This window comes from Oncorhynchus mykiss, chromosome 12 (assembly GCF_013265735.2).
Source record: "Oncorhynchus mykiss isolate Arlee chromosome 12, USDA_OmykA_1.1, whole genome shotgun sequence".
NCBI classification, from domain to species: Eukaryota; Metazoa; Chordata; class Actinopteri; order Salmoniformes; family Salmonidae; genus Oncorhynchus; species Oncorhynchus mykiss.
The window spans coordinates 14,896,137-14,911,240 of NC_048576.1; the positions used below are offsets into that span (position 1 = coordinate 14,896,137).

Sequence of the window (15,104 nt, forward strand, 5' to 3'; positions counted from 1 at the left end):
TATTGCACAACAGAAGAAATGTGTATGTAGTTGTCTAATGAATTCATGCCTATAGCTATATCTCCTTGGTTTGTATATTAAAACATAGCTGCACTAAGGACACGAGTTCATCATTCACTTTAAGCAGATCTTAAGTTCCATTCACTACCAAAATATCTTCAAGACAGATGATAATTAAACACTTCCACTGTTCAGTAACACTGGACACCAGTTTTTCACCCCAACATTTTAACATGATTTATTATGCTGATTTACAATTTGGAATGTGACTTTTTTCCTTTGAATAGCCGACCACAAATGTATTGCATGAGAAAAAGAGAAAAAAAAGTATTTCAGACAGTGTAATTTTTGGGTAGAACAAAATAGTACATAAACTCCTCTGATCATGTGCTTTAGCATTACAGTGATTACAGGGAAACTAAAACTACCTTTAAAAAAAAAAATAGATAAACCAACACCAAAACCCTATAGTAATATTTGTGATCATTCAGTCCTTCAGAGTCTCTTAGTTAAAAAGCAACCAACTAACCTGATAACAATTAAACAACAAACAGCAGAGCCATGTATCGGTCTACTCTCATATAATCTATTTTCCAATGGAAATATTTCTCAGGTTAACTTGCGGTTAATTCCTTTACTTTCAGAGCACACATGAAATAGTGTAAAACTTTACACTACAGCTACCAACATGTCATGTGACCACAAATGTTCATCTTTACCATCTGGGCAGTTTACATGCAAGGATGGGTAGCTTATAATACATTTGCATTAGTAAAAATTAGAATTACTTTTCTTTCTGACCTAAATACAGGCATATCATTTTTTTCTAATCGAACGGAGTAGTATTAAAGTCGATCTTTAAGTGTTTTAACATCCCAAATATGCAACCTTAAGTGATTATCTTTGTCAAGTCGGACAAGATTCAGGATCTTGACAGGGGTTTAAATTAAATACATAATTAAAATATGTACAGTACAAATTCACATACATTATCCTTCAGAGGTCTCCCTCTCTCCCTCTGATAACCAGTGTCCCAGCCACATTCCTACCAGCATAAAACAGGGTCCATCAATTAGGTATCAACTACAATAACAGTCTAGTGACTCACTATTTACATGTTTATTTTTTACACCAAAAATTGTGATGAATCTTTTCTTTGCTTTGATTGGGTTTGTTGTAAATAATTATTTACAACAGAGATCACTAGGTATGTTCAAGACATTTCCCCTAGATCATCTGTGTGTAGTCTAGCCTCAAGTGACTTAAACTGAGGTTACAATGTAGGACCCACTTTCACCAGCACTTTCTCCTTTAGTCTCTCTCTTTTTTGCACTGTTGGTTACACTGACAGGCGTGGGTATCTGTGAGGGTCGTGGTAGTGTGGCACTGTCAGCACTGCTCTTCCTGGAACTAGGGGTGTAGTTGAAAGGGCTGACCCTGGCCGCCACAGCCCCACTCGGTGAGCTGTGTTTGCTAGAGGTGGAGGAGCTAAAAGGGGTGCGTTCAGCAAGAGACAGTTCATGGGCCTCTGGGACGATGCTTGGGTTACTCTGAGCAAGCTTGAGGTCTGGCCCTTTCTTATCAATACTCTCACTGCTCCTAAACAAGTTTAAATTAGTCTCTGAACCTAGCTTAAGAGCATTTACACTTTCATTTGAGGAATGTTTTGGATGGGTTTCACTTGTCAAGAGATCAACAGAGGGCATTTTGAGTATAACACTGTCAATTACAGGAGGGATGTTTGCTGTTGGGGATTTTCCAGACCTCGGGTTGTTAATGGGACAGTCCTCAATCCTCACCCACACATCCTCAGTCTTGGAAACTGCAGGGCTCATTTGGTGCCCCATGGCCATGGTGTCCATGGAATCTATGGAGGAAGAATCACGGCCTTCTGACTGAGACATTTCACTATCCTTCATCTTCCTCCATGTTCCTTTTAAAGGGTTTCCATCTTTGCCGTGTGGGGACCTTTGGGCTGGACTCAGTGGCTGTCGTTCATCCTCACTCTTGCCCTTTTCACTTGACTCAGAGGAGGCAGAGAGGATGGAAGATGAGCTGCCGGTTCTCTTCCAGGTGCCAACCCTTGGGAGAGAGGAGGAGTGTTTGCTGTTCTCCCTCTTCCATGTACCTTTCCTGTTAAGATTAGGGAGCCTAGAGGGGCTTTCTGAATGGGACCTGGAGATGTCATGCTTCCCTCCTCTTTGAGGCTTCTCATCCCCAATTTCGGAGGAATTTGGATTCTGAGGGGACTTTTTCCAGTTGCTTCCTTGACAGGGCAAAGTTAACGACATATCTGGCAAAGATGGACTCGACACAGGCGTTTGAGACTGGCTGGTAGAGGAGGGGGACAGAGACTCAAAAGAAGCAGACTCTTCCAATTTCCTCTTCAGTGTTGGACTAGGGGCCTCTTTGATGAATGTTGACTGGCGAACTAGGGCAGGTTTCTCCGACCGGTCTGACTCACTTCCACTAGACTTGGTGGAAGACATCCTGGACAAATCCTGCTTCTTAGAAGGGCCAGCAACTCCACACTGGTTCAGACTCTTTGAGGCAGATTCACTCCTAGGGATTCCGCTAGTGCTTCTCGTCAAGCCAGTCTGCTTGGGTGGAGTTTGCTGACCCATCGGTCTCCCAGGGGAGGTGTAGGCCATCCTGCCAGAACCAGAAGACTTAGTTGACAATGTGCTTGGAGAAGCAGTGCGAGGCACTTGGGATAATTTGTTTGAAGGGCCGAGACCATTTCTTCCAGGTGACACAGAGGTGCGACCGGGTGACTGCATGGGTCTGGTGGTCAAGGACTGCTGAGCTGGTCTGGATGGTGTGGAGTCTCTGGATCCAGATCGTGATGAAGCTTTACTTGATCCCGATTGAGATCCAGGCTGATCCTTGGCTGGACTAGGATCAGATTTAGCAGGTGGTTTGATGCTTCTGGGTGAGTTACTGGAATTCTGCCCTTGAGTGGGAGGAGTTTTTGAGACAGAGGCTGGACCACGGGGTGGATGCTTCTTTTGGACTGGGCTTGTGCTTGGAGAACTGCTTCTAACGCCAGGGACCTGGATCATTGTCCTCCCACGAGAAATCATGGGAACACTAGGGGCAGTCGGCCTCTGCTGTAATGAGGCTGGGGTCTCAGCGCTGGCACGTGGTTTTCCTGTTATGAGACTTTTGTAGACTTTCTTGCCCCCTTTAAGAGCTTTTGCTGCCTCCTCTTCCTTTTCTTTTTTTTGGGCTTCTAAAGTGCTCTTTTCACCAGGCTTTAATATCCGTGGGCGTCCTTTGTCGGATGCAGATTTATTATCCTCTGAATTTAAGGGCAAGTGAAAAGGGGAGCCAAGGGATATTCCAGATTTGAGGGAGAGGATTGAGTCAGAGTCAGATGAGCCTTGTCTAGAGAGGCTAGCAGCTGCCTGGTGCAAACTGCTGACGATGGAATTGGCACCCTCTTGGATGGCCTTCCAATCAAAAGATTCAGAGTCTGGAGATAAGGCTTGTTCAGAAACTGGACTACGTGTATCAGTGAGATCCAATGTGATATCAGGCTCCTCAGCTAAAATTCTATCCATACTTTTCTCCTCAGTGGCATCTCCTTGGTCATTCCCCCCCTTATTTCTGGCTGCCTGTTTCTTCTTTTTTGGCATGGCTGAACTGATGCACTCTTGTAGAAGGTCATCTTCTGAATCAATGCTTAGTGAGCTGAGTGAACTGTTTCTTGAGAAACACACAGGGGTGTCTTCTACATGAAAGGCTTTTGGTGCATAACCAGAGGCTTGGGGTTTAGAAGTAGCTTCTACCTGAGTTACATCCTCCACTTCTTTTGGCTGGAGGTCTTTGTTGTTGTTCTCTTGGTCAATGTCACTTAACGAGCTGAGAGATGAGTTTCTAGAAAAACACATTGGTGTGTCCTCAATGGAAAACTTCTGCTTCTCATCTGGCACTGGCCCCACGTTTTCTTTGGATGGTTGTGGAAAGACAGCCTGCTTCGGCTGCAGAGGTGTTGTTGGAGCAGTCAGTGGTACATTTGCCCTGTTTGTTCTTGCGGATGGCTCTCCACGGTTTTTCATTGACACTTTTCTCTGGTCTTTGTCTTTTCTAAGTTGTGCCTTTTCCTTTGAGAGATCAGGTTCATCATCCTCGAAATCCAAGGAACTCAGGGAGTCATTGCGTGAAAAGCAATAAGGTGTACCCTCTATTGGTGTGTAATTCTGTGGCGAGTCAAAAGCAAATCCTGGCCGTGGCCTCTCATCTGCATTTGTTGGTTTATCTGGGAAATTTCTGGAGGCCATTTTTGGCTCAAGCATTTTGGTTTCTTTGTTTTTATCAGGGTATGAAGCAAAGTTGAAAGGTGGCTGGGGTTTTTTAATCATCCTAGCTCTGTACTCACTACTCTGTGGCATTGGTTTAACAGGGGATGTGGGCTTCTTCTTTTCAACCTCTTGTTTGACTAGACTAACAGGAGAAGCTGATGAAGGGTGCTGTAGTTGATCATTCATTTTCTGTACTCTAAAGGGCTTATGGATTTTACCTTTTGGCATGGCTGAACTGATACACTCTGCTAAGATGTCATCCCCTTCATTTTCTACAGCGGCAGCTTGTGTGAAGGAGGAAGTAACACCTCCATCTTTTTCATCTGTACTTTCCCCTTCTGGAATAGTATCCCTTATTTGACTGGAGAATACTTCTGCACAAGGAGGAGCACAGCTTTCAGCGTTGGCCAGCTCATTTGGGGGTGAATCAATGGTGAGGTCGCTGAGAGATGTGGCTGTTGAAAAATTTATGGGGGTTCCCTCTATGCAGTAAATCCTAGGCATGTCCTCTCCATGGGTGAAGCCAACAGTCTTCTGTTGTCCTCGGCTTTGTGAAGGGAGTAACTTGTACACAGGAAGTTGGCTTGGTTTATGGGCAGTAGGTGGTGGTATTCTAGAAGTAGTGTTGGAAGGCGATTGCTTTTTGGGTTTTCTCGATGACTTTGTTGGCATGGCTGAGTTTATGCAAGCCTCCAGTATTTCTATATCATCATCATCTGAATCATCCAAAATGTCTTTTTCCACCTCACCAGGTGAATGCTTCTCTTGGCTTGGGGATTCTGTAGTGTCATCATGCTCATGCTCAGCCTCATTTCCCTGGTTGTCTTCGTGAACAGGAGACATGATCTTGAGCTCATTATCTTTTTGAATGTAAGGTTCATCTAAGCTTAAAGCACTGAGGCTGGATGCACAAGAGAATCCATCTGGGGTACTCTCTGTCGCAAAGTGTAGGAGGGTGTCGTTATCCGGAAGCACCTGGACTCTATGGACAGCAGAGTGTACAGCAGCATGCCTTGGAGCCAAATCCGCCCTCGGCGGCGGCGGCGGAGGCACCTTTTTGTGTTTCATTGGTGGTGGATGTTGAGGGGGTGGTGGCGTTTTGCTTCGGCTCGGAGGCATGGTCTGACCAGGGCTGTCGGGCAGATCACTTGGGCTGATGATTCCACTGGGCATCCCGCTGCACAATTCACTCTGTATAGAGCTAGCAATGGAGTTGCTCTCAAAGCTGTCCAGAGAGCTTACAGATGTGCATCTGCTGAACATGAGGGGCGTCTCCTGCACATAGTGTTCTGGGGGGCTTTTGGGAGTCTGGGCACCACTTTTAGATGGTGATTTAGCTCCTGATGAAAACTCAACGGCTTTGTGATGTCTGGATCCATCTCCATGAACTTGACTAGTCCTTGGAGGCTTTATTCGGACATACTGCACAGACGACTGGCCCTCGGTTGTGCCTTGTTCTTGGGCGTGACTGCCAGTGGACTCTTTCTCAGAGATGGGAAGAGTTGGGTAGTTGCTAGCAGCATTCACATTCCTCTTGCAGCCTTCCATTTCGTCCTCATCTGAGGACAAGGATGACAGAGAGCTACCCCTTGAGAAACAGATGGGTGTGTCCTCAACACAGTACGTCTGTAGGGTCTCTTGATTGACGGTAGGAGGTTTGCATGTTGTGTTCTTCTGGCCTGGTCGAGTTGGCCCTGACCTCGTTTGAGCCGAGGATGGATGTAGCTGCATTTGTCTCCCTACATTCTTTTTGGATGTCACGGATGATGTTGAACCATCTTGGCTTAGATGGTCTTTCACTGAGCTCTGAGTGGAGGATGACTTTGAATGACTAAACATGGATTTTTGGGAGGAGGTGTCGGAGTACTTCAGACTGTAATCAATTGGTTGTTCCGTATGAGGCCCCTTGTTGAATTTCATACTGTAATTGGTCGGCTGGTCATCCTGTTGTTCTTCCTCTGAGTATCGCTCACTGTAATTGGTTGGTTTGTCATCACCGTAATCATCCACAGACTGGCACATAGTCTGGTTGTTCATCTTTTTGTTCATTCCTTGAGTGGGACCAGCATTGCTTTGATCTTGTTGGTGTTGGTTGGTGTTCCTTGATCTGAATCCTTGTTGCATTTCTGTTTGCACAAACCTGGGCTTGTACTTCAATTTCTCCTCCCCCTCACTGTTGCCCTCCGTGTACATGGGGTAGCCTGGGCTTTGAGATCGCACAGACCTCTGATCTGTCTGTTTCATCTCCTCCATGTGCTTAGGCCTCGCCCATCTCTCATTTTGGCTTGGACTTTGCCGACCAGAGTTCAGCTGCTCGTCAGAATACTTTAGGCTGTAGTTGATAGGTGTGTCAACTTCTCCGTCATCATCTTCCATGTGGTTGGCATTGTGGATCTTATGAGCAAGGTCTGCAGGATATTTTCTATAGACGCAACACTTCCCCTCATCATCCTCAGAGTAGGAGTCCACAGATGGCTTCATCTGTCCTCTTTTGCCATAGCCGTCAGTGCTGTTTACGCTGTTGAGACTGTCGTTGGATGCCTTGTATTCCAACTTGGGCATTGGACATGGTCTGCCCGAGTGATCGGGTTTAGTGTAGGGATATACATTTGAATGACCATGTGCTGCAGTTGTACAGTGAGGGTCTTGATTTGGGGTCTCTGGTGACCGGTCATCCAAGCCAGTCAGTAAGTGAATGCTGTTCACTTCCTCCATCACCATGGCAATCTGAGCAGCTGTTGTGGCGGGCATTTGCATTCTCTTAGAGTCATGATCTGGGTGGAAACCACTGGGTGCACCCCTCTGTCTGTCTCTGTCCTGGCCCCGATCCCTCTCGGCCCTAACACTGTCTATGTTCCCCCTAGGGTTGTCTCTGGGTGACGGGCTCGACAGAACTGGTGTGTTCACGTAAGGGGAGCGCACAGGCACACTGTTGGGGCTAAACCCATCTGATCTAGAGACACCATCGTAATCAGTGTAGACATTCTGCTTGTGCCTGCTTGGTTTACCCCTGTGGGACGCCTTGGGGCTTAAATTGTCAATATTGTCGAACGTCTCCGAGAGGTGCTGAGAGTCCAGTTCCTCGATCAGGGCTTTCTGTTTTCTGACGTGAAGAGAGGGCAGGCTAGATCCAGGTGACATGATGTTGGCATCCTTGTATTTGGCGGGCCTGTTGGCCATGAGGTTCCTCAGTGCTGCGGCACTGCCCATAGCGATCATCTTGTGCTTGGAGTGGATGAGGTTCTTCAGCATGCTCACAGCACCCATTTCCCACAAGGCCTCCTGGTCCTTTGCATTGCGGGCCGAGAGGTTCCACAGCGTGCCACATGCGTTGCTCACAATAGTCAGGCTGTGAGACTTCAGGTGCTGCAGGAGTGTCTGAAGACAGCTGTTCTCTCTCAGGATTTGTCTACAGAGAGAGAGAAAAAAGCAACACAGGGTCTTGTAAGCTTTCAAGTGTAAGAACATTAAACATTATTACAGAGGAGTCCGTATAATAATATCAAATATTTAACAGCACAACACTATAATGAATAGTGATGCGCCGATGCCATTTTTGGCCGATATTTTCCTTGCCAAAAAAACCCCGATACGGATAGCAATATTTAATTTTAGAGGCCTTGTAAGCATTCTAGTACAGTTAAATAGGTAACACACACATGGACATAGCAGTCTAAGGCACTGCATCTCAGTGCAAGAGGCATCACTACAGTCCCTGGTTCGAATCCAGGCTGTATCACATCCGGCCGTGATTGGGAGTCCCATAGGGCGGCGCACAATTAGCCCAGCAGCGTCCGGGCCTTCATTGTAAGTTAGAATTTGTTCTTAACTGACTTGCCTAGTTAAATAAAGGTCACACACAGACCAAAACGTTATTTTGTTGGCATTTACGCATGTCCCCATTACCAGTAAAACAATCCAAAACCTATTTCTTTGACTAACTTGCTGTGCTGTTCAATTATTTCATTCTCAACCAGGATTACTATGGTAAGAATCCATGAATTCCATTATCTTGGCTTTAATGGCTTTCGCCTTTGAGTTGTCTCGCTGAAATTCTTACTCTTTCAAATGCCTACTCGACTTGTTGACTGCTAGATCCACACAGCAGACATTGTGGGCTAGGTCAGGAATGCTGTGTTGCACGTGTAGCGCAACATTTTACGTGTCGTCATTACGTCCTGTACCTACATTATATAGGTATGCACAGCAGCTTTGACATCGGTTTTTAACATTGGCGTTAAACTAGACATCGGGCCGATAGTTGGCATTTTTAGCTAATATCGGCCGATTCCGACATATCGTGCATCCCTAATAATGAATGATTTTTAAAAAATTGAGTAGACATACCTGTGATCTTCATTTGTGGCGATGAGACTAGACACATTGCGCAAGATGCCTCCTCCACTTTCAATGATGGCGAGGGTGTTAGTTTGGCTTCGGTACATCAAAGTGCTAACCAGGAAGGCCAAAGCCCCCTCTACAGCACAGATATCAGCTTTGTTTTCAGTGCAGTGAGCTGACAGGTTCCACAGGGCACTGAGGACACTCTTCAGAGTAGACTCCTGTGAAAAGAGGACAAATTTGATCAGCCAGTGAATACATATTTAGGCAAATCTTTATCGAATTCCTATTGTACATTTCATTCACATATTTATACATGTACTCCTTATGTATTTGTATCAAAGTGAGAGTGGTGGATGTCTCACCTTCTGTACCTCCAAGGCACATTCCATCAGAGCCCTGACACTGCCCACCTCACGGAGGGTCTTCTTACTGTTCACATCCGCACGCCAGGACAGGTTCCTCAACACACTGGCAATCACCTGCTGTAGATCCTCACTCTCTGACTTCAGCTGAGCCACCATGGCCCTCATGCATCCCTTCATGGAACATAGAGTGGCCTGAGGATGGAAGATACAGAAAGATGCTTACTATTAATTTCAAGCCATACTTTATGAACAAGCACAGAGATTGATTGTCCTCGAAGACACTACTGCCTTCACTTTCAAGTGCGTTTACACATATTGGCTGGTTTCCCAGATCCAGCCTTCTCCTGGACTACAAAGCGTGCTTAATTGAGATTGAAATAGCTTTTAAATACAGGAATAGGCTTAATTTGGGTCTGGGAAACCAACCCTAAGGCAGAACATTTGCAAGATATTAGGTCAGAATTGCACACACAACTACATCTAAGGTTAAATCGTCCGGAACCAGAAGCTCACCTTATTGGCCACGTCCCCGAAGGTGAGGTTGGTAAGGGCCATGCCAGCATATCTCCTCAGAGTGACGCTGTAGTGGTCACTGGTGAGGCCGTATATTTCACAGTCCACTTGGAGGAGTTCCCCTATAGCCTGCAGCCCCCCTGGGAACACACAGCACAGCAGGATAAATGTCAATCAATCATTGAATGAGTCTGCCCCATGAAAGTTCTACTATATGATGTCCCATGCAAGACATTGCATAAGAGCCTACATCTTTACAGGGATAAACACATGCATTAACCTACCTCTTTTCTGTTTTGGTTTCTTGGGTAATGAAACATTAAACCAATCAAATAAAGATTGTTTCATAATTTCTCTTTTTTTTAAGATAACTGCCTGGAAAGCAGTGGCAAGTGTCACCAAGTGGACTATACTGGTTAAATAGCCGAAATAAAAAATTGCATTTGGTCAGAACAACAGTTTTGAAGTGGATGCTTACCGAGCTCATTCATAGCGTGCCTGTGCTCTTCATCAAAGGACAGCTTCATTAGAACACACACCGCTGGGCAGATCTGATGCTCAACGGGAGAGGGCACTGGGACAAACACAATCCATTCTAATAAAAACAAGTGACCAATCCAAATATCCATACCCTAACTAAAACACAGTTCATCCATCTGAAATAAGTAGGCCTTACTCAAGTTGTCCTGTATTACCCTTCCAATTATCCATTTAAAACATTAAACAAATCAAGTACAAGTGATCTGAGCAGGAGGTACTGGTGGTTTACCCCTCCAAATACACAATGAAAAACAAAACCAACACAATTCATTACAACCGTCGCTTTAGTCCTTACTGGGTTTTTGCCCTACATTACTCATCCAAATAACCATACCCTAACCAAAGCATTAAATACATCTGAGCAGGCCTTACTGGGGTTTTTATCCTGGTCCACTCCCCTCTCATGGGTCTCCTGCCACTCCCAGCAGGTCTCGCAGTAAACCCTGATCTGTTCCAGGAGGTGCAACACTCTGATCTCTCTGCGCCCTCTCTTATCGTCAGGCTGGGAGTGGATAATGTTATGGAGGGCGGCGCTGGCTCTGGCCCGGGCCTCCTTGCTGCCTCGGGAGTTCCCCAGCAGCACTGAGTCCTTGTATGGAATAGAATAAAAAAAACTGTTTATCACTTGAAAGTAATCATAAAAACACTCCTTTCCAAAGTGGTCCTTGACGGAATAAATAACACCTAGCCTAATGATCAAATCAAAGTTTGTCACGTACTCCGAATACAGCAAGTGTAGACCTTACAGTGAAATGCTTACTCACGGGCCCTAACCAACAGTACGATTAAGTAAAAAAAGAAGGTATTAGATGAACAATAAATAAATAAAACCGTATAAAGAGTGAAAAATAACAGTAGCGAGGCTATATACAGGCACAGGTTAATCAGGCTAATTGAGGTAGTATGCACATGTAGGTATGGTTAAAGTGACGACGCATATGATAAACAGAGTAGCAGTAGCGTAAAAGAGGGGTTTGGCAGGTGGTGGGACACAATGAGAATGGGGTTGTGCTCGGTCCTCCTTTTCCTGTAGTCCACAATCATCTCCTTTGTCTTGATTATGTTGAGGGATAGGTTGTTACTCTGGCGCCACCCGGCCAGGTCTCTGACCTCCTCCCTATAGGTGGTCTCGTTGTTGTCGGTGATCAGGCACTGTTGTGTCATCTGCAAACTTAATGGTGTTGGAGTCGTGCCTGGCCACGCAGTCATGGGTGAACAGGGAGTACAGGAGGGGACTGAGCACGCACTCCCGAGGGGCTCCAGTGTTGAGGATCAGCGTGGCAGATGTGTTGCTACCTAACCTCACCACCTGTGGGCGGCCCATCAGGAAGTCCAGGATCCAGTTGCAGAGGGAAGTGTTTAGTCCCAGGATCCTTAGCGATGAGCTTTGAGGGTACTATGGTGTTGAACGCTGAGCTGTAGTCAATGAAAAGCATTCTCATGTAGGTGTTCCTTTTGTCCAGGGAGGAAAGGGCTGTGTGGAGTGCAATAGAGATGGCATCATCTGTGGATCTGTTTGGGAGGTATTACATGGGAGTGGGTCTAAGGTTTCTGGGATAATGGTGTTGATGTGAGCCATTACCAGCCTTTCAAAGCACTTCATGGCTACGGACGTGAGTGCTACGGGTCTGTAGTCATTTAGGCAGGTTACCTTAGTGCTCTTGGGTACAGGGACTATGGTGGTCTGCTTGAAACATGTTGGTATTACAGACTCAGACAGGGACAAATGTCATTGAAGACACCTGCCAGTTGGTCAGCACATGCCCGGAGCACACGTCCTGGTAATCAGTCTCGCCCCGCGGCCTAGTGAATGTTGACCTGATTAAATTGTCTTACTCACATCGGCTACGGAGAGAGTATTCACACAGTCGATTTAGCTCGTCTGGTAGCTTCGGGTCACTGTGCAGCTCGTGGCTGTGCATCCCTTTGTAGACTGTAATAGTTTGCAAGCCATGCCACATCTTATAAGCTTCCGGCTTAGAGTCCCGCACCTTGAAAGCGACAGCTCCACCCTTTAGCTCAGTGCGAACGTTGCCTGTAATCCATGGCTTCTGGTTGGGGTATGTACTAGAGGGCGACCGATTAGCCGGCATTGCCGATTATTTGGGGCCGATTTCAAGTTTTCATAACAATAGGTAATTGGCATTTTTGGACGCAGATTTTTGCCGATTATATTGCATTCCATGAGGAAACTGCATGGCAGGCTGAAAAGCTGTTACGCGAGTGCAGCAAGGAGCCAAGGTAAGTTGCTAGCTAGCATTAAACTTATGTAAAAAAACAATCAAACTACACATGGTTGATATATTACTAGGTTAACTAGCTTGTTCTGCATTGCAAATAATCAATGCCGTGCCTGTTAATGTGTCATTGAATCACAGCCTACTTTGCCAAATGTGGGTTTTAACAAAAGCGCATTCCCGGAAAAAAAAATCACAATCGTTGCACGAATGTACCTAACCATAAACATCAATGCCTTTCTTAACCTCTTGAAGCTACGGGGCACTATTTTTATGTTTGGAAAAATAACGTTACCAAAGTAAACTGCCTATTTCTCAGGACCAGATGCTAGAATATGCATATAATTGACAGATTAGAATAGAAAACACTAAAGTTTCCAAAACTGTGAAAATATTGTCTGTGAGTATAACAGAACTGATATTGCAAGCGAAACCCTGAGGAAAATCAAACCAGGAAGTGGCTTCTATTTTGAAAACTCCATGTTCCATAGCCTGCCTTTGCTCCATTTAAAGGGATATCAACCAGATTCCTTTTCCTATCGCTTCCTCAAGGTGTCAATCTTTAGACATAGTTTCAGGCTTTTATTTTGAAAAATGAGCGAGAAAGACATTGCGTCATTGTATGGCCAGGTGCCAGCAGCGTTTTGCTTGACGCAACAGAGTTTGGCAGCCATTGCCTTTCCCTCTCCTACTGATAAAGACAGGTGCAGTTGATATATTATCAATTATATATTTTAACTACAACCTGAGGATTGATTCTAAAAAACATTTGACATGTTTCTGTAGACATTACGGATACTATTGGAATTTGTCTGCATTGTGACCGCTCTTTCCTGTGGATTTCTGAACATAACCCGCCAAACAAACTGAGGTATTTTGGATATAAAAATAATCTTTATGGAACAAAAGGAACATTTATTGTGTAACAGAGTCGTGAGTGAAAACATCCAAAGATCAAAGGTGAACGATTAATTTGATTGCTTTTCTGATTTTCGTGACCAAGCTACTTGATGCTAGGTGTACATAATATTTTGTCGAGCGATCAATAAACTTAAACGCTTGGATTGCTTTCGCTGTAAAGCATATTTTCAAAATCTGACACGACAGGTGGATTAACAAAAGGCTAAGCTGTGTTTTTCTATATTGCACTTGTGATATGAATATAAATATTTTTAGTAATATTATTTGAATGTGGCGCTATGCAATTCAGCGGTTGTTGATGACAATTATCCCGCTACAGGGATGCGTGGCGTCAAGTTAAAATCAATACAACGAAGTATATTTTTTTAAACCTGCATGTTTAGTTAAAAGAAATTCATGTTAGCAGGCAATATCAACTAGGGAAATTGTGTCACTTCTCTTGCGTTCATTGCACGCAGAGTCAGGGTATATGCAATAGTTTGGTCACCTGGCTAGTTTAACTAATTCACCAGAATTTTACATAATTACGACAACATTGAAGATTATGCAATGTAACAGCAAAATTTAGACTCAGGGTTGCCGCCCGTTCGATAAAATATGGAACGGTTCCGTATTTCACTGAAAGAATGAACGTTTCGTTTTCGAAATTACAGTTTCCGGATTTGACCATATTAATGGCCAATGGCTCGAATTTCTGTGTTTATTATAATTAAGTCTATGATTTGATAGAGCAGTCTGACTGTGTGGTGGTAGGCGGCAGCAGGCTCGTAAGCATTCATAAAAACGTTACTGCATTTGCCAGCAGCTCTTAGCAATGCTTGCTTCACAGCACTGTTTATGACTTCAAGCCTATCAACTCCTGAGATTAGGCTGGCAATACTAAAGTGCCTATTAGAACATCCAATAGTCAAAGGTATATGAAATACAAATGGTAGAGAGATAAATAGTCGACGTGTCAAAATTCCTATAATAACTACAACCGGAAAAATTCTGAACTGGGAATATTGAACCACCAGCTTTCATATGTTCTTATGTTCAGAACAAGGAACATAAACGTTCGCTTTTTTACATGGTACATATTGCACTTTTACTTTCTTCTCCAACACTGTTTTTGCATTATTTAATCCAAATTGAACAGGTTTCATTATTTATTTGAGACTAAATAAATTAAATCTATGTATTAAGATCAAATAAAGTGTTTATTGTCCATTCAGTATTGTTGTAATTGTCATTATTACGAAAAATATATACATATTTAAAAAAATAAAAATATTAAAATAAAATGTATAAAAATACATTTAAAAACGGACGATTAATCGGTAATTAATAGTACATCCTGTGCGCCCTGCTTGTTGAAGAAAAATTGTTTTGTCTAATTCGAGGTGAGTGATTGCTGTCCTGATATCCAGAAGCTCTTTTTTGCAGTAAGATACAGTGGCAGAAACATTATGTAAAAACTAAGTTACAAATAACCCAAAAGTTTATCACTTGAAAGTATTAATTAAAACACTCCTTTCCAAAGTGGTTCTCGACTAAATAAATAACACCTAGCCCAATGACAAAGAATAAGACAAAGTTACCAAACAAAAACATTACAAACCTTGTCGTTGCCATGGAGGAGTTGGATGAGTAAGGGAAGACAGCCTGACTGGCGCATGGCGATGCAGCTGTCCTGGGAGCTGGACATGGCCAGCAGAGTGCGAGACATGTCATCTTTATCATGGGTCCCCAGCATGGAAAGGAGGGAGTAAACCATCTCCACCTATAGGGTTAGAGGGCCGACCGTGAGAACAACTACTTTGAAGACACGCCCTGATGATACATAGGTCAATTATTTATATTGAAATGTATCAAATTGTCCCACTTAGGATGCAATCTAA

General features: G+C 44.1%; 1 protein-coding gene across 6 annotated transcripts in view; it reads right to left on the reverse strand.

The window, feature by feature from the left end:
* Positions 1-211: 211 nt before the first annotated feature.
* Positions 212-15,104, reverse strand: part of LOC110537021 (adenomatous polyposis coli protein) — a 50,628-nt gene continuing 35,735 nt past the window's right edge. For 5 of the 6 annotated variants that reach the window (XM_021622736.2, XM_021622733.2, XM_021622731.2 and 2 more), the window contains 7 exons: positions 14,825-14,986; positions 10,439-10,655; positions 10,005-10,100; positions 9,527-9,666; positions 9,011-9,205; positions 8,652-8,866; positions 1,263-7,713 (listed from right to left, as the gene is read on the reverse strand). In XM_021622736.2, coding sequence (XP_021478411.2) covers positions 1,263-7,713; positions 8,652-8,866; positions 9,011-9,205; positions 9,527-9,666; positions 10,005-10,100; positions 10,439-10,655; positions 14,825-14,986 — 7,476 coding nt within the window. Of the gene's footprint in view, positions 7,714-8,651; positions 8,867-9,010; positions 9,206-9,526; positions 9,667-10,004; positions 10,101-10,438; positions 10,656-14,824; positions 14,987-15,104 lie in introns of all 6 variants that reach the window. The other variant, XM_021622735.2, reaches the window with a different exon arrangement.